The following is a 24,558-nucleotide window of genomic DNA, read 5'->3' as shown; positions in this document are numbered from 1 at the left end:
TAAAGTGCCAGCAGAAGCCAAACAAAAACTTCTCATCCAGAAAAATAACACACTGTAACTAATGCAAGTGGTTTTCCTTCGGCTTGTGAAACGGGAAAAGAGTAAGAGGGAGAGAGTGAGGCAGGCAATAGAAAGAGAGGAGGAGAGATGAGAGGGACAGAAGCTCTGCTGCAGCAGAACACACCTCATCTCCATTTTAGCTGGAGGGAGAAAGAGAGAGGGAGAGAGATTCAGTCTGTGCCAATTTACTCTTCAGCTCCAGTGACAGAGAAGGGAGAGCTAGGGAAGTGATATTTCAGGAATCTTAAGAGATCCACAAACGTGTGACTGAGAGGGAGACGAAGAGAAAAAAAAAGAAAAAGAAAAAAAGCATCCTGGCACATTTGCAAAGAAAGACTGAGCAAATGAAGGAAGGAAGAAATGACAGAGAGAGATGTAGTCGCTGCTTCTGTCGCGGTAAGAAACCTGAAATGTGTTGATAGAATTTTCTAAGCAGACGGGTCATTGCAGCACTCATACGGACATGCAGTCACTCACACAGACATGCAGCTGTGGATGCATGCACATTCTCTCTGAGTGAAGGCAGTATTGATTCAAAGGTGTTGGTAGCAGGTGTTGGAAATGGAGAAGCTTGGGGGTCTTTTTTGTCAGACATCATATATATGTGTGTGTGCATGCTGGAATAGATTTATCTGCAGGGCTATGCATCTCTGTTTTCACATGATCATTATTATTATTATTATTATTATTACAATCTGCATGCAGCACCTCCATCCCTGCCATACATCCCTCTCTCCTGCTCTCTTAATCCTCCCTCTCTCTTTCTCTCTCTTCATTCCGCCCTGTTGCAGTGTCTCTCTCTGTCATAGCTGCACAGCACAAACAAACCTTACACAATGGACTGTTTCATGAAAGCATGTATCTCTACTCCATACCTATTTGTATTCCTTTATCTATTGGAAATGTAAGTCTTAAGGCACTCTCTTTTGAAGCTATTAAAAGCAGTGAAATGGAGCTGAAGCAGAGGCATGTTTGACTTAACTTATGCAGGAGCATTCTTGTTACTGTTCTGAAATACAGCAGATTTTTAATTCCTTTTGTTGTGTTTTTCACATCCCAAAGGGGTCCTTAAAACTTCCAAGCCATTGACTCCCTGATAGTGGCCCATTAGAGGATAGGGACCACCATCTAATTAATTATCCCACACTTAATAATCTGAGTTAAACCTAGAATTGCACAGCACAAGCTACACTGCAAGAAGTGCTTTTAGGAGGTAAATAAGATCTTCAGTTTACAGTAAAAGAAATCAAGAAGTTGCCATTTTTTCTCTAGAAAGCAAAGGTTTGTGTGTTAGTGTGTGTGAGTGTGTGCAGGGGCTATAATGCTTTTCAGCCACTTCACTTTATCATTGTATTAGCTTGGTCTCCTCTCCTGTAGCAAAATGTTAAGTCTGTTACATCCCCCTAATCATTAGTACACCAGTACAAAACAGGCGTGAATGTAAACAGGAACTTGTGTTAAATGTCGGGTGAAGTGAGGTGGCCACACAAATGACAAACCGCCAAGAAAATCCTGCAAAGGTAAATTAATTGATTGCCGTCTACAGTAAGTAGAATGGAGGTTGAGCAAATCTGCATTGGTGTTGTGTGAGTGGGTGGGAGGGAAACAGATTTATTTGTATATTCCAGAAAATAATGTTTAATAAGAAAAATGTGGTTAAAATTGCACAACGTGCACTAGCTCTCAACCAAAACAATAACGAAAGAAGGACTTTGACAATGTTGTGAAGTAGCATGGGATCATGGGAGTTGTCTTCATTGTTAAATACCCACTATTGCCAATGAAAATCTATCTGACATGACTCAAGCAGAAATAATGTTGCCGACAAGTTGTTGTATTTACATCGTATTTTATCCATATTAAGTTTAGTCATGTTTATTCACATGACGTCATTTCTTTGTAAAGAAATAGCTACAACTAATGTTATTTTAACTTGCAAACTTACCATTAGCATTTGATGAGCTGACCACCCATACTAAAAATAATGTCCGCTTGTTGAATTAGATTATATTTGTGGTAGCAGCAAACCAGGAGGGAGGTGGGGGTGTGACACAGACCTTCATTACAAACCTCCAAATGCAGCTTCCTGGTGTCTGATCCCTCACCGCTCCACCGAATCAGCAAACTTTCTGTTGCTGCAGTTACACAAGTTAGACCCAGTGCTGCTGCTTGCCACCAGCCTGCCGTGACCACCAATAGAAAATTGATATTTGCAACTACCATTACTGATTACTGACACTGTAGCCTATGATTTTCAATGGTGAATCATTCAGTGTTTCCTGTGTTTCTTTGGAAGTTAGAGCAGCTACAGGAGGTAAAGGGGGTATGACGCTATTAAAATGCAACCAAAGGAAACGCACCCTTATTGTAAATAAAGTTAAAGATTTCTTTGGGTTTGAACATGGTTAGAAACGTTTGGTATAATGTAAATAGGCAGACACAACTCAACAAAATATATAACACAGTTGTTTTTAGACATTCTAATGTGGAAATGTTGAATTTCAAAAGAAAAAGAAACAAGAAAAAAACTGTTCAATAGAAATGTGGATAGATTAGGTAGGTGTTGATCCAGGAACTTTCACTGCAGCTGTTGGAGTCAGGATGAGTATGAATGTCAAATTCAGAAAGATGCAGAGAAGTCTGGTACGCTGGGTAGAACAGCATCTTCATAGGATGTTTAGGAGACTGTTTAAAGTCCACAGAAATGTTCAAATACAAGTGAGGGCTTCAGCTCAGCTTGGATATGTTTTTGTTAGTACTGTCAGTGTTCAGTGCAGGTTTTGTAAGAAGCAACTGTACCACATGTAGTAACTGCACTTATCTAATGCTGCAGTCAGTGTAAACAGAGAGTCAACAACTGGTTCCCAACCTCTTTGTCTTTGTGACCCCTCATCACAAATAAGTCAATGTTGAGACATGAGTGTTTTTTTCTCATACTGTTTCATCTAAAGAATTTTTAAGGCCCTTAAATAATCCAGTATATCAAAAGAACGAAGCAAAAGAAAAAAAATCTGAAAAAAAAAATCAGTTAATCAAATAATTAATCTGTTCTTATTTTTTTTTTTATTTAAACCATTTTGTAACCCCATGAGGCTTGGTAACCACCTACATAAGATACTCTTAGATCTGGGTGTGTGATTGAAGGAGAGCTCAATCGATTTTACACATCAAAGTGCGAGGCACTTGAAGGAGCATGGGTTTGGTCTGAAGACTACAAGTCTGAAAAAAATGTAGAGATGTGGAGTTAAAAGAAGTGAGCTTACCAGACCTCTGTAGCCTGCTGCTCATCACTTGAGACTAGCAACTCAAGGCTACATTAGCCGCTACTTGCATAACACGCTTGAAGTACAAAACCTAACTATCTGCAGTTTGGTTGCGTTGTGGGTAATGTAGGTGCCAGGTTTTGACAAAGAAAGGATTATGATATTTATGGTTATGCTGCATCATTTTTTTCCCTTTCAAAATAAATCTGTCCATCATGAGTCTGACAGTGTTAAAGGAGTGCATGCTAAATCGCTGGCGTGCTCCTTTAAGAGGCTTAAGAAAATGGATGGACCAGTGGGTGATGAGCCTTATTTTAATGTTGCAACTAACATGTTCTCACTGAACATCAACTTAACAATGGCATGTCGTTTCCCACTCATTACGTGCATATTATCTTTTCCAAATTATCTTCTATGTTAACATGAAATGTAGCCTTAGTTACCAAAACTAATTTAGGTTTAGGCAACAAAACTTTTTGGTTAGGTGTAGGGAAAAGATCATGGTTTGGGTTTAAAAAATAAAGTACATTTGTTATGTAAATTCAATTATGAAAGCAACTTAATAACTAGGCTATGTTCAAGGGCATAGGTTTCGTCTCAACACTGGAGGGGGGCAAATATTAAATGGAGTATTTAAGGGGCCTCTGCCAGAACATTTTGAGCATCAAACATTTAATTTCCGGGAAATGCCCATTGGTCTGACAGCCCATTGGTGCGACATCCCATTGTTCCGACCATATTAAACCCGTTGTTCCGAAATCATCATGATGTCCTGTGGTTAAGGTCTGGTTAGGTTTAGGCACAAAAACCACTTGGTTAGGTTTAGGAAAAGATCATGGTGTGGGTTAAAATGAAAAAGAAAGTGACAAACACATAAGCCGTGAGCCTGCTTCGCCTCAGGCTTGTCCCAGCTGACCCAGAGCCGGTCGCGGCGCACCATCAAGGCAGAAATACGCCCGCCGGGAGCCGTTCAGCACCGCAGACCGTCGGACTAATGGGATGTCGGACCAATGGGCTGTCGGACCAATGACATGGACCCTTAATTTCCTGCATTTTGGTGAATTTTTTGTGCCAATGTGTTTCTGCATTAATTTTATGGTGTAAATTCTTTAATTTTATCAAAATAAACATCCTCTGCTACTTAAATCTTTTTATTCGGGGGCCAAATGCTCATGTTCTAGATAATGAGTAGATTGTGTCCTCTGCATCCCCTCCAAAGTCTACTCCTATGAGTGACATGAGTCACATTACATTAACTATGTAATGTAATGTGACTCATGTCACTCATAGGAGTGACATGAGTCACATTACATTAACTATGTGACATGGTTAAAAAAATAAATAAAAAAAAAATAAAAAATCAACGTTTCACACAGGACACAAACACCAGCCTCCCAGGTGAAAGTCCTGTGTTTGTCTGACCCATCCACTGCCCTGACCTCCCTCCCTCCCTCCTACACTACCCAGACTTTTTTTCAGTCTTTATACCATGTCATTGCCGCAGATAGGTTTATGTTGGAGTTGGTTGAAAGCCCAGTCTGTCTCGTGCAGATGCTAAAGGGTGCCTTTTGCATTAGAATCACAAACGAACAACCACTGACCAAGCTGCTGTATTTGATGCCCTGGGAATGAGAACAGGCTGTTGGTGCATAATCATATAAATCAATACATTAAATTGTGATTGACTGATTACTGACCCCTTCAGTTGAGCACTTGCCAAGAAAATTCCTGGGAACTGGAGTCAAACGCGAAAACTGTTTATAACAAACTTATGAAAACTTAAATTCAGGGCTTGTAGGATTTTTAGTTCAGTTCAGTTTTATTCTGTCACTATTTCTATTTAGATCAATACTTCCCTAATGCAACACACAGTAGGTCCTGCAACTACTGACAAAGAGTTTGAGAAACAAAATATTCACCCTCAGCTGTCAACTGGAGAGTCACTCAGGTTTTGGATTAAGGTCAGCGCAGCTTTGTCTTTTTGTTATTATTACTCATCCCTGTATGGCTGGAGTATTGCTGTGGATAATATGTGGGCTACAGCAGTCATGCTAAAGTTTCAATGAAATCTGAGTCAGAACAGTCAGGGGAGTAATAATGGCCACTAAGAGCAAAAATATTCATCTTATTTATCCAGGGTGAAAAGATTGTGGAAAGCTGGGAAGGGACAAAGTTATGAAAGTAGCCGCTGACTCACACAGATTTATTTCACACTCCTTTTCTGAATAGTTCAAATTACAAGGCGGCCCTTTGTATACATACTCCACACTCAGCTCTGCTTTCCTGAAACCGACGAAAACACAGAGAGCTTTTGAGAGCAAATGACAAAAACGAGGGACATCAAAATTAAATGATGAATCCATTATTAAGCAGGTTGCATGTGAAAAGATGAGAGAGTGGGGATGAAAGTGAATGGCTGATAGAGGAGTAAGAAGAGCCCCAGGAGGTAGGAACGACTCCTGTGTTTTTACTGTTACAGCTCTGAGCTTGGATAACATGCTACATTTCGTACACATAAAGTCACTCACTTTGCACTCCTCATACAATTAAGCTACATGGTGTTTTACTACTAATCACTTTTCTCTCCATCTTAATAAGTGTGCTTAATTGAATGGGTCAATTCTTTCTCCATCTTGTCTGAGAAAAAAACTTGGCAAGCATCTCTCCACACTTTCTCCTCACCCGCTAACAGACGTTACAGCCTGCAGAGTCACATAGAACTTCCTGTTAGTCATGTTTTATCACACCAGCTGCCAGGATGGAAATACTTTGCAAGTGTCAGGAAAGGTTAAAAGTTCATCTGATGCAAACTTTATAAACATACAGAACTCCATCACAGAAAATGGACTGATTAGTAGAACCAATGGAGACTGATTAAAGAAGAAATACAGTTTTTCAGCTTCAGAAACATAGTAAGTCAGTAAGTAAATCTCAAAACACTGAGACAGAGTGAGGCTGTGAGATTTGTTTCCATGGCAACTATGCAGTAAGCCTTCTTCGCATGTGTGTGTGTGTGTGTGTGTGTGTGTCAGTGTTTGTCATGCATCATACCCATATCAACAAAAAATAATAATTTTTACCCTCTCAATGTCGACTCAGTTACAAGTAAACCTAAATAACTAGTGAGAATCAGTGCATATACTGCAAGCTCACCTTGCACTGCTGAGCTAGCTAACGTTAAAGCTCAGCAGAGGAGGACACCATTAATGTTTACATCTCACACTTCAATTAGCTTCTTGTCCATGAGTAGATGCAGACAGCACAGCTGGTGATACAGCCGGTGGGTGTAGTTCAGTACAAAGAAAATAGTTCCTCTATGAAACTGTTCACAACAAGGTCTGTGGATTATCCTGAGTAACCAGGTCATGATATCTGGAAAGAGACATTGCTGTTTTTTAATTTATTTCAATGTTTTTATTTATTTATTTATTTATTGTTTTTTACTTTGAGCACCACAAGCCGATGCAATCTAGTTCCAATATATTTGAGAGAAGGCAGACATGGCCAATATCTACCACACTCGGAAGCTCAAACCAAAACAGTCTAGACTGATAAATAGCACTACAGCTAAGGGATAATATATGTTTTTGATTTTGGGGTGGGCTCTCTCGTTAGTGCAACACTAATAATGTAATTCACCCGATCAACAAGCCTTCTTTGTGCACAAGCTTGTGATGACATACATAAAAAAATTAAGAAACAGTCTCTATAACTTTAAATTACAGTTTTCAATCTGATCTCTTCTCAGAGTTCATGCCTTTTTGTGATGGATTTGTAGATTACTGACTTTTGGCAAACACAACAGCATTCATTTTGACTTGGACTGTCTACGTCTCTAAGATCAGGACGTATATAATCACTATAATTTGAAAGATGACAATCAGATTCTACACACTGGTGTTAAGGTAGGCTACTGATTAATAATTGTAGCTTCCCCACAGCTCTGTAAGTGCAGCAGATTCATAATTTTAAAGATGGATGTCCTAATTCATCTTTTGAGGCTTTAAGCTGCTGTAATTTATATTATTAAAGTAACCAAATCAGTTACACAAAGTGTAACTGAAGAGGTACCACTTGTGGTTTTAAACCAGTAAATAATTAGCAGTTCTCTTCAGATCTACAGAGCTTTTTAGTCTGTTTCAGCCCATGGTTTTGGTTTTATAATGCGTAACTTAACTTATAATGCCCCTGCTGCTCTTAGCAGTGTAGTTTCTCTGTTTTCAGCAAAGACCCCTACAAACCTTCTAAACACTACCTGCCCAGCACAAAAAAGCAGACAGGCAACGCTAGCAACTAGTTATTAAACACAGGAGCTAAAACACTTGATAATATTCTCAGGGGTTTTTGGAGACAAGCGCTACAAGGAAAGTAAACATTAGACTTACTACATTCATCAGTTGGACAATAAAATGAATGCTAATGCTGCGCTGTGTCTGCTGGATATGTAAATAAGCAACTGTTTGCAAACACCATGGGAACTTTACAGTGGTGCCCCAAAGGGGTGGCAAGGGGGGGGGCATGGCCCCCCTGATATAATTGTTGCCCCCAAGCAAAAATAATTTGAGGATGATATTGCTGTCTTTAAGAGGCTGCGGTGCACTTATCTTTTAAGCAAGGTAGTGGTATCTTGTGACAACATCAGGCATCCATTGATACCAAGGATGACCACATAGCTTGTTGGGAAAGGGGCTAAATAACGCTCCTTAACCCTCACATTGACATGGCTGTCACAAGCCCTACATACTTCAACAACATCATTAAATCCCTTAAATTCAGTTATGGCTTTTGGTTTTGGTGTGCCACCCCAAGATTTGCAGTGGCCTGATCTGGCCACCCCTAAACTGTGAAAATAATATGTCAGTGCTTACATCTTTTCTTGCAGCCCCAGAGTGGTCAAATAAAAATAATTAATACAGATTTTAATGTAATAGAAAATAAAAATTTGTTGTAATTTTTATTTAATATAACAAACTATACAATAACTAGCATTTTACCTTTTGGCCTATGCAGTTAAAGTTGACACTAGTTACTCTGACACATTGCATTCTCCCCATAGGATGATTTTACAGTACTTGTCAGCTCATTACTGGAATGTTCTCGCTGCTGCCAAATGTTATGACGGTGTTGTACAATGCTCCAGATAAGAGAGCCTGCCAAATGCTCTAAATGTAAATACTGATGTAACTACTGTGTATGTGTGTGTGTGTGTGTGTGTGTGTGTGTTAGTTCCAGCAGCAGCTACATTCACGCAGTCTTTCCCATAATAGCCTTAAGTACTGAAGGCTGTTGATATAAAAGATCCTTGGGATCTTTTTAACTGTTACATAATAAATAACATTTGTGGGACGCTATGTTCCAACACTGAACACTGAATGTGAAGCACTGACATGAAATATTTAAGTGCAACACAATTTCATCACTCCTGCATATTTACCTTTTCTCTTGTAGGGTGAAAGAAACACTGGAGATTACAGCAGAGCATTGTTATTCTCTCTTTGTCTTTCTTCCTCACAGATTTTCTTACTTTCTTTTTTTTTGGTTTTTATCTTTATCTGTCACGACTCTGTCCGTGTCTACATGCGCTACTACAGTCACATCTCTGGAAAACAGAGATTCCCTTTTGCATGTGTCTTTTATTTTTCAACCTTTTAACTATTCTCATCCATCTTCTCTTCTTCACCTCTCCCTGCTGCAGAGCATTTTCGGAGCGTACTCCTATAAGACCTTCATGTGACCTTGCTATCTATTGTATTTCACATTCACACAGACTTTGGTTTAGAGTGGGATCTAATGAGGGATAATGGTTAAAAATGTGTTTGTATTTAAGTGACACATTCTGTTTCATCATACTGTATCTGACAGCTCATTTCAGTTTCACTCTGAATCTCTTTCTCTTCTTGTGTTTCTGACACAGCAGTGAGCCACCATGCTGGGAGCCATGAGTCCTCCACCTGTGGCCAGGATGTGAAATCGATGGTGTGACAACAAAGGCAGTCATTGAGCCACAGCCTTGTGCAGTCCCTGTTCCACCCCTGCAATCAAAGTCACACAGAAAAACACTCTTTGCAGAACAGTCCTCCACTATAAAGGGGAACATACACATTCAGTTTTTACTTGTGTCTGACGCTGCTGTAGAATGTTGTTAACAATATAATCACTATTTAATCTGAAAAGCTTTTATAAATGATGACACTGAACCATCTGGCCTACCTTTTACAGCTTGCACGCACACCTTGAAACTGTCAACAATATGGCTTCACACACATTTCTGGTCCAAATGATTCACCTCACATCCTCATAAAAAACTCTTCTTCACCTTGTCTGAATCAGCCGACTTGCGAGGATTATGAGGCCGACTTCAGTGTTCCTACAGTTGCAGTGTCTCCTGTGTGTGTTCATTGGTGTATGTGTGCCCGGCATTGTGGGCTCGCTACCTCACGCACTACCATGGCACGTCTCCTGCCCGGCACGGTGTGTGTGTCAGATCAAGCCGTGGTTCTCCCTTGATTCTGTCTACCATGAAGCTCCCACTGTGGACTGCAATGACCTGCTCTTGACCAAGTTGCCCTCACCCATACCCCTGAACACACACACCCTGCGCTTGCAGAGTAACCTTCTGTCCGAGCTTAACACCGCGCTCCTGCACGGACTCACCAACCTCACCGACCTTGACCTTTCCCAGAATCGCTTCAGCCACGTCAGGACAATAACTCAAAGCTCCTCCCTGCCCTCACTACTGTCTCTACATCTGGAGGAAAACCATCTCAGTCACCTCCCTGAGGCTTCCTTCTCATCACTGCCAGCTTTGCAGGAACTTTTCCTCAGCCACAACAACTTACACGCGATAGCACCTGGAGCATTCACCGGTCTGGACTCCCTACTGCGTCTGCATATCAACAACAACAGACTCACCACTGTTGACCCTCGGTGGTTCAGGGCTTTACCTCACTTAGAAGTTCTCATGCTTGGGGGAAACCCGGTGGAGGCCCTGCCTGAGCGGGGCTTCCTTGCCCTGAAATCCCTACGGAGTCTGGTCCTTGGTGGTATGGGTCTGAGAGGCTTGGCTGAAAAAGCACTGGAAGGGTTGGAGGGCCTAGAGAGCCTCTCCTTCTATGATAACCTGCTGACAAAGGTCCCCACTCAGGCCCTGATGAGAGTGCCAGGACTAAAGTTCCTTGACCTCAACAAGAACCGCATCAAACTCATCGGGACAGGAGACTTCCGAGACATGGTCCACCTGAAGGAGCTCGGCCTGAACAACATGGAGGAGCTGGTGTCCATTGAAAAGGCAGCCCTGGAGAACCTTCCAGAGCTCACGAAGCTTGAAATCACCAACAACCCACGCCTGTCCTACATCCATCCGCAGGCCTTCCTCCAGCTGAGCAGGCTGGAGACTCTAATGCTCAACTCCAACTCTCTGAGCGCACTGCACCAGCACATCATGCTCTCCCTGCCGAGTCTTCAGGAGGTCAGCTTACACTCCAACCCACTGCGATGTGACTGCCTGTTTCACTGGGCCGCTGAGGGGGCCTCTCACCCTCACACTGATGACACGCAAACAGAAAAACAAACACCACGGACGGTGCGTTTCATCCAACCTCAGGCCACACTGTGCTCTGAACCTCCAGAGCTGAGAGCTCGCAGGGTGAGAGAGGTATCCTCCAGGGAGATGTCGGCCTCATGCCTCCCCATGATCCCTGCCAGCTCCCTCCCTTCCTACATTGGGGTAAGAGAAGGAGGAAAACTGGTCTTGCACTGCCGAGCTCTAGCGGATCCACAGCCTAAACTGTACTGGGTGACTCCCTCTGGGCTGAGACTTGGCCCTGCGCCGAGACATGCATCCAAAGGTTTACCGGCTCCTGCTCCCTGCCACAGCCTGACAGCCTCTGAGGGATCCAACCTAACTTCTGCCTCCAGCATCTCTCCCAGGCAGCCTCAAAATGATACTCCCTGTAACCCCTCCAAACACTACCGGCTACTGCCTGAGGGAACTCTGGAGATGAACAAGGTCACCCCCAGCGAGGCAGGATTGTATACCTGTGTAGCTGAGAATGCACTGGGGGCAGATACACGCAGTGTTACTGTAGGTGTACATAGCAGAGAAAAGAAAAGAAAGAGGGTAATGTCTGCTAATATGAAGGGATATCTCAGAGCGGATGCAAGGTTGGAGGTGAGGGAGGTCGGACAACACTACGCCATCCTGTCCTGGCAGAGCGGGCGCAACCTCCCTTCAACTCGTCTATCCTGGCAAGCCATATACTCAAACGCACACACGCCCACGTACACCACACGCATCCTGGCTGGCACACAGAGCTTCAACCTGACCCACCTGCAGGCAGAGACATTTTACCGAGTGTGTCTACATTTAGGGATCAGTGAGGGCGCTAAACACGCCAGCAGGAGATCAAGAGAGACCAGAAAGCCTGAGTGTGTTTCATTCAGGACGAAGGATGTCCCAGAGCCCAAGCCCAGCCTGCAGCTAAGCCCGGAGCTGACCTCCACAGCAGTCACACTGTTGCTCCTCGCACTCATACTGCTGCTGCTGCTAGCAGGCCAGGGCTGGGACAACGAGCCTGGTGAGGGAGCGGAAAAGCAGCACAGTGCCATCCTCCAGGAAATCAAAAGTCCTAAAGCTCTAATCATCAATCAAAAGACAGACGGGAGCAACACACATTAGCCAAAGCAGAGTGAGGAACTGCTACTACACCAGGACTGCTGAGATTATGAAGTTTGTGCACATTCAAATCCAGACAAAATCACTGACCCCTCGTACACACACACACATGCACACACACACACACACACACACAAAATGTCAAATATACACTTTGTGAATCACAGGTAGAAGAGAGGAGTCATAGATCAGAGCAGTGGTTTAGAAAGAGATTTGTATTTATTTTATATACCGTATAAAGTATATATTGACATTGTTTCTGTGTTAAGATGTATTGTACAGAATGCCTAAACCCTAACCAGGGAAATAAAAGTGGACAATCATACTCCTGCAGCACAGTGAGTGAACACAGGAGAAGCAAATGAGCCTGAGCTGCCGATGACCACTGGACTGTAACCGAAGACAACCTGATTCAATCCAGGGACAGATATTTGCAGAGGAGAGCGGCTCAGGCCTCCAGGGTATTTGTCATGTTTCCTGTCTACATGTTTCACAGACTGAACCATTTTTTTCTCTGAGCAGATGAAACTCTGTCTTGAGACTGATACTGAATTAAATTCCTGCATTGATGTAAACAACCCTCTTGCTTAGCTTTCAGTACCTTGGACTGGGTTGTCCATCTTGCAGTACATACAGTATATTCATCCTGATTCCCCGCCTAACGTCCCAAATCCTCTTTCAGCATAAAAGTGATCGAAAAGTGATTGTGTTAAATTCTATTTTGAGCTATTATACAATAAAATCTTTTTAATTTACACAATTTTATTGTTTATTTGTCTTTTCTTGACACAAAATTGAGTTGAGAATAAAATGATTATTGGACTGAATGAAATGAATGAGTAACAGTGGTGCAAAGCATGACAGATGAGAGACCTTAAAGGAACACTTCACCCCCCAAACGACCATTTGTATATAAATTTCTCATCCTGTGTTAATCTGAATTTGTTAACTAAACATTGTTTTTCTCTCATGTCTTTACTGTGAACAAAGAATCCAAGAACGGAGAAAATTCTTGATGAATTGAAGTTATAGGGGTCCGAGATTAACAACAGCAAAACTATATCAAAGACATCCATTTACAAACTCTCACATTACTCATGCAGTATAATCAAAGTCTCATTTATCCAATCATATGCTCAGGATTTCCCAAACAGACAGACCTCTCTGACGGGGAACTGAACTAAAAGTTACATTTCTCTGTTTTCTTCAAAGCCAGTCTCCATTGACAAAAATGGTAATTTTACCTTGTTGAATACAGGAGCTGCTGGTCAACCACTGCCTCGATCAATTAGTTTGTTTGTGTTATTGTGTGACATTGGTGTTTTAACGGGTTACTTGTGATTCACCAAAGTCACACAATAACATTAACAAATTGCAGATTAAGACAGTGGTAGATCAGCAGCTCCTGTGTTGAGCAAGGTAAAACCATTGTTTTTGTCAATGGAGTCTGGCTTTGAAAAAAACAGATAAGTTTCACTTTCAGATACCTGTTATGATAGGGCTGTCTGTCTGGGATGTACTGAACATACGACTGAATAAATGAGACTTGGATTATACTGTGTGAGTTGCGTGAAGTTAATAAATTGATGTTTTGATATAGTTTTGCTGTTGTTAAATACGGACCCTATTACTTCATCTCATCAAGAATGCTGTTTTTGGATTCTTTGTTCACCATGGAGGCATGAGAGAAAAACAGTTTTTCTTTCCATATTCAGTGTAACATGGGGTGAGTAATTGATATACAAATGATCATTTGGGGGTGAAGTATTCCTTTAAATTAAGCTTCTTCATATGCAGCTTTGAATCCCTGCTTATCTGTATGCAGCTGCCGTTGCTCCACAGTAGGAGTAAATATGATAATAGCTCAGCACATCTGACACCTACTCAGTAAACACAAGACACAGTGTGTCCTCTGCTGGATAAGACCTGGAACTGAATGGAGGATTCAGCCAGGTGCAAGGACAGACTCACATTTTTTTCCAAGTCTGCTTAAAACAATACTCACACACCCATTTGTAAGATGAGGTACTGTTCTCATTCCTGCTTTCCATACTGAAAGTGAAGAAATCCTTTCCTAGCATGATGACGATGTAAGCCTTTAATACTATCCAACCCCACATTTTAGGCATGAGGCTGCAAGAGCATTTTGAGTTGAGTCACAATCTGGTGGGTTGGATGATGGATTTTTTTTTTTTTTTGACAAACAGCACACAAAGGGTGAAAGTGAACAGCATTTTATCAGATTTATTATGTTCTTCTGCTGGCTCAACCCAAGGCTGTTTTTATTTCACCATTACTATATATCCTGCACACAAGCATGTGCCAAAGTACACATGAGAACAGAATAATATCGCAGATGATTCAGTCATTGTGAGTGTGCTACACGACAATGAGTCCAGCTGTGGCCCAGTCATTAATGAATTAGTCACCAGGTGTGACGAACCCTTCTTGGACCTCCAAGAAGGTTAACATATTCAAGACAAAGGATATGATCACAGATTTCAGAACACATGAGACTACGATAATTGTATCCTGGAACAGTTAGACTCTAAACTGACCGTTGGGAAGAATTGTGAGGCTGTGTGTAAAAAGGCACATCAGCGTTTATCTCAGATTAATAAAACCATGATTACGCTCTTTTATCGGGCTTTATTGAATCAGTCTTGTCTTTTTCCCTTGTGTGATGGTTTGGTAACCTCTCTCTGAAAGACAAAGATTCTCTAATCCAAATTGTTAAAAGGGGCGAATAAACTTATAGATGAATCAGTCTATCAGTTCTTTACTCTTCTCAGTTGTAACGTCATGCAAACTCTTTTCTTCAGGGCTGTTCCCTGGCTTGCATCGTGAGTTCCAGCTCCTTCACTCTGGGTGTAGGTTAGAACAAAACAATACAGAAATACTTTTGTACCTGCAGCTATTGCACTGCTAAACAAAGCTAACACGAGATGATGTACTACACCCAGGCACTGCACTTTTGAAGCTTTTGAGTGAGTGGGTGTGTGTGTGTGTGTGTGTGTGTGTGTGTGTGCATGCATGTGTGTAAAAGCACTTTGTCGTGACCTTCTAAGGAGCTCTCATACTTTGATGCTATTTTTGATTATGTTTGTTTTAATGTCCTCAGAATCTGCATTGCTGTGATGTCTTGAAATGCTTTATCTCCTGTCAGCAGAATAAATTTACCCTTGGGTACTAATAAAGAAACCTTGACGTAAGAGATGGGGGACTAAATCCACAGTCCTCCTTTTTAGTGGAAATGACTTCCAAAGATCGGCCACAGGTAACATGAGCTATGAGCTCCAAAGGTGCAGTCTTTTCTGTATAAAATTGACTTTTTGTGTTTACACAAATACTGTTTCCTTGCTGAGCTGTAACACAGGGAAGGTCACTCTAAAGAGATTAGAATAATAATTAAAAACATCACTTGATTTGTCTACCTCAAACCAATAAAGCCCCCTATTAACCTCAGCTTAACTGAATTAACAGTACTGAAGTGAAGTACAGTATTTCTATGTATGCCACTTTATACTCAGACTCCATTTACTTTTCTGAGGGAAAGACTTTTACTTCAGCTGCCATACTAAAATGCTACTTGTGTAGCATATATGTATCATATAAATATGACAATGGCAGGGGCCCTACTGCCACCATAAGACATGCTTACATTTTTGACGCATTACGCCTCATTTCCACTTACTTGCGTGTATGGAGACAAGGCAACCAGAAGTCCATTCATTCCTATGGGAATCTCTGTGAAATCCGATGTGCCCGCGAAACTCCTCTCTTCTGTAATATTTTGGTCTGAATTTTGCCTTAAGTATGTTAAAAAAAATTTAACTTGCGGTGCGGTGGATTTCGAAGAGCTAGCTTACAGGCTGCTAACTGGCTAACAGGCTGCAGTCAGATTGCCATTGTGACTCGTTTGGCTGTTTATACTTTTTGATAAATATTTCATGAAACATGCCACTTACCTGGCAGGTCACGTTTACTGGATGGTGTAAAAAGGAAAAAATTAGCCTCTCTCCCACAGCTACAGGTAGCTTCTATCAGCTTTCCATCCATCCGTAAAGAAATGAACTTCCTAGGGTTGGACACTAGAGGCATCATCTGATTCAATGGGTACTTTTATGATGTGGTATACTTAAAGGGGTCCTGTGGAGCTGCATTGTGTGTATCGTTGAGCTCAAGCAAATATGTTGGATGTATTTCCATCCTCATATGACATTTGTAAAGATGATTTCTAGAGTATTATAAATCCAGCATTCTTTACATCCACATTCACTGGCTGGCAGTCTTCTTCTCTGCGTTTGTTGGTGCATTGTTGCATATCTTGGTGTATAGAGTGCCACAGGAATGAGTCCTAGAACCCTGAAATGAGTTAGCAATTTACCACTCACAGTTCCCTCCTCAAAGTTAGTGGGTTTTTTTGAATTGGTTTTTGGTTAGATCCCCGACATAAGAGTTCTCGCAAGAGCACAATTTGAATTTGGTCAGCGAGTCACTCTGGCAATCAGTAATGATTATTATTATTATTATTATTAAATCTCCTCTATTATTAAATCTCCTCTCAGGGAGAGGACGCTGGCATTGACTGTTCGCCGCTTCTCCATACCTGTTGACTCCAAACCTCACAAATTTCACCCTCCACAGCTAGGTTATTGCTCCACCTAACTCTGGTTTCTTAATTTTTCCCCGGATTGTGCCTCTGGTATCGCACAAACCCCCGGGAATCATCTGTATGGTGACTAGCAAGCCTGGTCCCCCTTCAGCTGGGACGGCGGCGCTAATACGGTGCTAGCTGCTAGACTGACCTTGGTGCTAGCTGTTATATCGACCTCTCTCCGTTTCGCCAATCTCCCCAGCTTCTACATGTCATCTGCCCTCGAACGGATGTCTGCAAGTGGGCTGCCATCTCTGTGGAGGCTCTGGACCATCCTGGGCTGTGCGGCTGCCATCCATCGTCGCTCGCCGGGATCCTGGCTAATGGCTAACACCGACACTCCAGGCTACTCCACCGTCATCTCTGTGCCGCTTCGGAGTTCCCATCACATCAGCACTCCTTCTGATCAACTCCAACTACCTCACCGACCCCGCTACATCCACAGAGGATCTGGTCGCCGGTTTGTTTTGTCCAAACACGGTGATCATGGTAACCCTCACCGATTCATCACATCCCTCTGGTCGGCTGGTCGCACCGTCGCACAACAATGGCGTCATCAGAACACCGCCACTCCAGTCGCAAAAGACAGGAGCGCCTATGGCCGGATGGACAGAAAACCCGGAGTGGATCATAGCGTCCTGCGCCCCCTTAATGGACTGGACTCCGCAGGCCATTCCACACTGGAATTACTAAATGTTCAGTCACTGACAAACAAAGCTGGACTTATCAATGACCACATCACAGACAAGGGAATTGACATTCTCTGTCTTACAGAGACCTGGCAACAGCCTGAGGTCTACTCTGTCCTCAATGAGGCCTGTCCCCCTGGGTATAGCTACCTCAGTAAGGCCCGGACTACCGGTCGGGGGGGTGGCCTTGCTGTTTTTCACCGCAGCACCATTCAAACCTCTCTTCTGTCTGTCCCACCCGTCAACGCTTTTGAACATCTGGTTTTTAATTGCAAACACATCACATCACATCACATCACCTCTGCAACCATAGCTCTCATTTATCGCCCCCCCAAACCACATCCATCATTCCTCTCTGAAATTCATGACTTTCTCATCTCACTTTGCACCTCACACTCAAACATTCTGGTTTTGGGGGACTTCAACATTCACATGGACTCACTCTCCTGCCAACTGGCTGTTGAATTTAAACAGGTTCTGGACTGCCTCAACCTCCACCAATCTGTTGTTGGACCCACCCACACTAAGGGCCACACACTGGACCTGGTCATCACAGATTCCATCCACATCTCAGACCTTCACGTCCAGGACATCGGCATTTCAGACCATTATGCAGTCACCTTCAGGACCCCTCACCCCTCCCCACTCACCAAACCACAACGCCTTATATCCTTTAGAAATTTCAAGAACATTGACTCCACCTCCCTCAATCAGCATCTCCAGCTCCTTTCTCCTCCTTCAAACACATCACTTACTGACCTCATGGACTACTACAACCATAATCTTCACTCTATCCTTGACTTTCATGCTCCACTAAAAACCAGGACAGTCACCTTCACCCGTTCCGCCCCCTGGTTCACAGAGGAGCTGAGACTGCTGAAGAGGACCGGCCGAGTCCTTGAGCGGGCCTATGTCACATCTGGGCTGACGGTGCATAAGTTGGCCTATCGGGAACATCGACGGAGATATGCCAAAGAACTCTCCAAGGCCAGGTCAGCACACTACTCCAATATCATTAACAATAACCCAGGTAATTCCAAACAACTCTTTACCACCGTCAAACACCTTCTCAAACCTCAGACTTCTCCACACCACAACCAAACAGTCACCCAGTGCAACAAATTCTTGGATTTTTTTACCTCCAAAATACACAATATCCGCGCATCTCTCTCCTCCGCCAACAGTTCTATCCCATCAGGTGACATCGCACCCACCACACAACACCTGTCTCAATTCACCCCCACAGTGCAGCAGGAGGTCGAAAAAATAATCAGTAAATCCAAACCGTCCACATGTTTCCTCGACCCCTTCCCCTCCCCTCTGCTTAAAGCTCACTGTCATTCCATCAGTCAACTAATAACAAACATAATTAATCTCTCTCTTCAAACCGGCCACGTTCCGGCCAGCCTCAAAACAGCTATCATCAAGCCCCTCCTCAAAAAACCCACTCTTGATCCTGAATCTCTGTCAAACTACAGACCCAACTCCAATCTCCCCTTCATCTCCAAAACTCTTGAAAGAATTGTATCCATCCAACTTCACAACCATCTTAAATCAAACAGTCTGTATGAAAAATTCCAATCTGGTTTTCGTCCCTCCCACAGCACCGAGACAGCTCTCATCAGAGTCACCAATGACCTCCTGATGACCTCTGACTCCGGCTCCACTTCCCTCCTCATCCTTCTCGACCTCTCTGCTGCTTTTGATACTGTTGATCACCACATCCTCCTTCACCGCCTCCAACACGACATCGGTATCTCTGGCACCGCCCTTCAATGGTTTCACTCTTACCTCACGGGAAGGACCGAGTTCGTAGCCCTGGGGGATGCTAAATCCCACCCCCACTCTGTTGTCTGTGGGGTCCCCCAGGGCTCTGTGCTCGGTCCAACCCTCTTCACCATCTACATGCTCCCCCTTGGTCGTGTCGTCAGCAGGCATGGAATACAATTCCATTGCTATGCTGACGACACACAACTCTACCTCAAGGTCACCCCCTCCTCCACTTCCTCCTCCTCTGTCACTCAACTGGACTCCTGCCTGGAGGAGATAAAGGCTTGGATGAGTGAAAACTTCTTACAGCTGAACAGCTCCAAAACGGAAGCCATTCATATCGGCACCCCTCACCAGCTCCGTTCTTCCCACATTTCCTCCGTCTCTTTTCTCGGCCACAACTTTTCCCTCTCTCCTTCCGTGACTAATTTGGGAGTCAGGTTTGACCCCCATCTTAGCTTTGACGATCATATCAACCATATCTGCAAGACTTCCTTCTTTCACCTCCGTAATATCGCCAAACTCCGGCCATCTCTCTCTCGTCCTGCAGCAGAGAGGCTCGTCCATGCCTTTGTCTCCTCCAGGCTGGACTACTGTAACGTGCTCTTCATCGGGATCCCGGGCAAGAGCCTACAAAGGCTCCAATATGTCCAAAACAGCGCTGCTCGGGTCCTGATGAGAGTGCGTAAACATGAGCACATCACCCCCATCCTTCACACTCTGCACTGGCTCCCCGTTCACCTCCGCATCGAATTCAAAATCCTCCTTCACACCCATCACTGTCTGCACGGTGTAGCCCCCACCTACCTCACCGAACTCCTCAACCCACTTACCTCAGCCAGAACCCGGTCAGGCCAACTGCACCGTCTGCGCCCGCCCAGGACTCGGCTCAAGACCATGGGCGACAGGGCCTTCGAGGCTGCTGCTCCCCGTCTGTGGAACACCCTCCCCAACCACCTCAGGGCTCCACAGTCGGTGGATGCTTTTAAAAAAGGACTCAAAACCTACCTTTTTCAGAAAGCCTATCCTGACTAATCTTATCTGATTTTATCTGCTGACTGTTTTTATTGTTTTGTTCTGTTGCTCGATTTTACTGTTATTGTTGCTTTTATTTGCCTTTGTACTGTGCACTTTGAGATTTGTATTCAAATGTAAAGTGCGTTATAAATAAAATCTATTATTATTATTATTATTAATGATGCTCATTACCCATGCCGTTGGAGCCGAGCTGCACCAATTACATCGGTGTATCTGATATAGGCGGGCCAGAGATGAGCTAAACAGATGACACCAATGCTGCGACGATGAAGTCCGGAATCAGTCAGTAAATATTGCAAGATGGCTACAGATGAACACCAGTTGTTTGAAACGGCTTTGGCCGCTACAATGAACGAGTTAGACTTGGCTTTTTCTCTAAAAGAGGAACAGAAGACGGCGCTCGAATCTCTCCTTTGCAAGACGGACGTTTTTGCTGTGTTGCCGACCATATACGACAAGAGTCTAATCTACCAGTTAGCTCCGCTGGTAGCTAAGTGTATACATCACCCCCTGTATTGTTCTGATTGGTCGTAGTGTTATCCAATTGTGTGCAGTGATATTTACAAATGCATGCTTGGTGCCGCCCCTCGAGTTGGGCCATTTGCATTACTCATAGCCAGACCCTAAATCTTTCTAGATTTGGGTCTGGATTTCCCGGCTAGATAAAAGGTCTGTGGTTAACACAAACTTAAGAGACTTTGATGTTTTGTTCTACGACATAAAATACGTCAGTATTTTAAAGTTTACTCGTTTTGTAATGTTGGTGACGATCGGTCGTATAGTTTGCTTACACCCAAACTATATATATAACGTTAGCTTTTTACTTCTGGTGATCGCATTTGGGCTTCAACAAAGTGGAAAGCTGTGTTCATTTGTGAAGATTATCTTACTGAACAAAACCTGTTGATATCAAATGTTTGCTGATTTTCAACAGTAATCCAAATCCAACAGAAAAATCCCGTATGACACAAAACTTTGTAAAATATGTAGGCCCAAATAGCTCATAAACCAGGTTTTTTTCAGGCACTGTCAAAGGTTTCTTTTTTGTAAGAGCAGCAGTAAAACTACCCCATATTTTAATCATTATTCTTTTATTTTATAAATAAATAAATACATTCATATGACAGGTAAGGTGTAATTATGATTCTATATAGTTCCACTTCACACTAGAGCAAATTTTCACTCATTTCATGTTATGTTGCACTACTTTGAAGGATTTCTAGCAAGATTTCTTTTCCATAAGAAATCCACATTGCACTGTATTTTTCAGCAAACTTAAATTTAACTTTGTCCTTGAGCTTTAAATAAAAATATTTAACCAAATAGAATAATTGTATTTATTATCTGGGGACAGTTTATGCATTCCTATTTTTATTCTTCCAGAAGCACAAATCCTATTTTCCTTACTAAAACTGACTCTTTAATTATCTAGGCTAAGTAAATATAACTTAATTGATGTGGCTGAATAAATCCAGATTGGATTAGGAAAAGCACTGGTCAGTAAAAACAAACTAGTTAGACTCTGTATTTATTCACACAAAACATAATACATTTTCTTCAATAAGGCAACACACTACTGTATATACATACAATGATCTATATGTATACCATATTTAGATTTAATGTTGTTATTTCTTAACTAACAACATGTCATTCTTTACTATCACTAGCAAGTGTAAATAAATAGTTTAGCAAGTCATGTAAAAGAGTACCAGATGCGAAAACTTCAAGTCATACTATTAGTACATCCAATGCAACAATCTTTTACTCACTGTGGTATTTTCTGGTTATTGATATATTTTAGCTGCAGTTCGATGACTTGCTGGAATATAAAATGACTTTTTTTTTTAAAGCTGTTAAAGGGGCCCCGTGGAGTTTTCTTGTAAACAAACAACCATTACATTCACTGTTACTCAGTGAAATACATTGTGTATCCTTCAGGTCTAACAGCAATGGCATTGCAAGTCCATTTTTATAAGGATTTCAAATCCAATACTGTTTACATCATGTTTGAGAGCTTGTGGTCTTCTTCTACTTTTCCTTTCTGGTACATTGCTGCATTTCTTGGTGAATTACTGCCACCTGTTGATCAGTGGAGTAGCATGAAACCACTGGCAGGAATGCGTACTGCATGTGCACCTTCGTTTGCGTGCACAAGACAAACTAAACAGGGACTCACTGAAGGAGAAGTAGGTCCACAGCACCTCTAGAGGTCTGAAACTCCACAGGGAACCTTTACAACCTTCAACCTCAGTTAAAAAACAAACAGCAAAAACAGTATTTCGAGAAAAAAAAAATCAAATATATTCCTTTTCACAAACAGCATCAACAGTAATCTTCATAATTCCCACTTGCATTATAAGGTACATTAACACTGACATCATCATTAGGTGCTGGAGTGAGTGTCATTCCTAAACAACATGAGGTGACTGCAGTATGAAATACATGGCTGTGACTTTAAAAAATGTGAAGACCAAAAACTTTTTTTTTTTAGTGTTAAATGTCCTTCCACAGTAATGAAAGTGTTGAACGTACTGTACAGAGTGACGCAGAGCGAAATTGCTGTTAGCTTGTTACCCATTCTCTTCACAGCTGATAAGATTGTACAATCATTTACAAAAATATATTCTATTCTGCATTAACAAGTGACAGTAGTGATTAGTAATGGTTAAGACGCTGATGAGACATTAAGTGACATCAACAAAACACACACACAAAGCATAAGAAAATGACATCAAGCAATTGTACTATACCTCAAACCACTGTATACAAAGCTCACAATACAGTCTGCTCATACAATACATGAGCAGCACTAGATGTCCCCAACGCCCAGGGCCATGTCACTCAGCTGTTTCTGACCTGCTTCTGTTCATTTGAGGGTCACGTTTCTGGCACATTAACTGAAACAGGCCAACAGAGATGCTCTTTTGTCCCATTTGTCTGTGCAGCGTGACAAAAACAAGTCTGAAATCAAGCCTTAAAACTGCTGCAACACAAGGGGCATCAAACACTCTTGGAATGTGTCAGGTAAGATTGTTTTAGCGAAAAGAAAAAACACCACTGTAACTTGTCACTCTAAACATTGAACCCAAACCTCATTTAGCATTTATGAGCAGTAAATAAACAATTAAGAAATGGTTTATAAGACACTATACTGTAGTTGTAGCAGATATTAGGTCAATTTTAATGGTTTATAATGTCTTTGTTGTTACTTACCCTATGAAGCATTCATAATTTAATCAATGTTTGGTAATACAGTATAACATAGCTGTGATCATACATTATCGTATTTACAGTAGTTTTAAAGACACCTTTAGATAATTTTAGTCCTGCTGTGTATGTATACAGTATACAGGTAATGTAAAAAGTTAAATGATTTATGATAACCATAAGCCAAGTAACAACACAAACATTCTGAATGGGTCCGATGCTGCGTTCAAAGTAAGCTCGTGTTCACAACATGGGAAGATGTGTTTGCAAAGTTGTGAACTCGGAGCTCTATAAAAATTTCCACTTACTAGGTTGTGAATACCACAAGAGGGGGGCGTTCATATGGACTCTTCTTGTGAACACGGTAAACATGACCCCGTTTGAACGCAGCATGAGAGTATTTCCTGTCGCAATGTTTATGAATGCAGTAGCTGTCAATGAAAATATAAAAGAAGTTAAGATCATGACATCAGTGACAACATTTGAATTTTGCATTGGTGCCAGACTTTGGTTTTAGTTCTATTGAAGTGAATGGGGCAGGCACAGCAAATCACACTGTAACCCATCATATCTTTGTTGTTTCAACTTTGAATGAAAAATCCCTCCTCAAGATAAAAAACAGACATGATGTGCAGTGATGTTTTTATGCTATGCTAACTTAATTCAGTGCTGGTAAACGAAGAAGGTCCAGATTTAAAATAATTTGGCAATTTAGCACCACCTCCTGACAAGTAAAGGAAACATTATCCAACATTATTCCTCCTTAATGTTATTCAATATTAACACTTTAGTAATGTACCCGCTAACAAGAGGGGCTTGAGCTGCAGCTTGATCCATTTGGAGATCAATACCAAGGATAACAAACACACACATTTAGATAAAAAATGTCAGTCAACATCACCTAATTTGTGTTTTTGAATCTGGCGGAAGAATTTTTCAGTCCAAGGTGAAACAACAAAGGGTTATAGCGTGATTTGCTGAACTGACCCCATTGACTCCAATAGAACTGACACCAATGTCTGGCTCCTACGCAAAATTTGAACGCTGTCACTGATGTCATGTCCTTTTCTTCTTTTATAGTTTCCTTAGTAACTGTTGGGAAGTAAAGAGGGACCAAAGCTGTTGCCCTGGCAACAGAATGGCAATAAAACAGATATAGATATGATTATATAATAATTAAACTACTTTTACTGTTAT

The 24,558-nt window shown here is 42.1% G+C and overlaps 1 protein-coding gene across 2 annotated transcripts; it reads left to right on the top strand.

The window, feature by feature from the left end:
- Positions 1 to 200: 200 nt before the first annotated feature.
- Positions 201 to 12,757, top strand: lrrn2 (leucine rich repeat neuronal 2). Of its 2 annotated transcripts, none has more exons than XM_033625687.2 (2): positions 201 to 456; positions 9,241 to 12,757. In XM_033625687.2, the coding sequence occupies exon 2, from the start codon at positions 9,670 to 9,672 to the stop codon at positions 11,998 to 12,000; it is 2,331 nt and encodes a 776-aa protein (XP_033481578.1). In that variant the 5' UTR covers positions 201 to 456; positions 9,241 to 9,669; the 3' UTR covers positions 12,001 to 12,757. The 2 variants fall into 2 exon arrangements, with proteins under 2 accessions (XP_033481578.1, XP_033481577.1); XM_033625686.2 differs by having other exon boundaries at positions 9,238 to 12,757.
- The last annotated feature ends 11,801 nt before the right edge of the window (positions 12,758 to 24,558 follow it).

This window comes from Epinephelus lanceolatus, chromosome 1 (genome assembly GCF_041903045.1).
Source record: "Epinephelus lanceolatus isolate andai-2023 chromosome 1, ASM4190304v1, whole genome shotgun sequence".
NCBI classification, from domain to species: domain Eukaryota; kingdom Metazoa; phylum Chordata; class Actinopteri; order Perciformes; family Serranidae; genus Epinephelus; species Epinephelus lanceolatus.
Note: the sequence above shows the minus strand (reverse complement) of the source record. Positions and strands in the feature narration are given on the sequence as shown.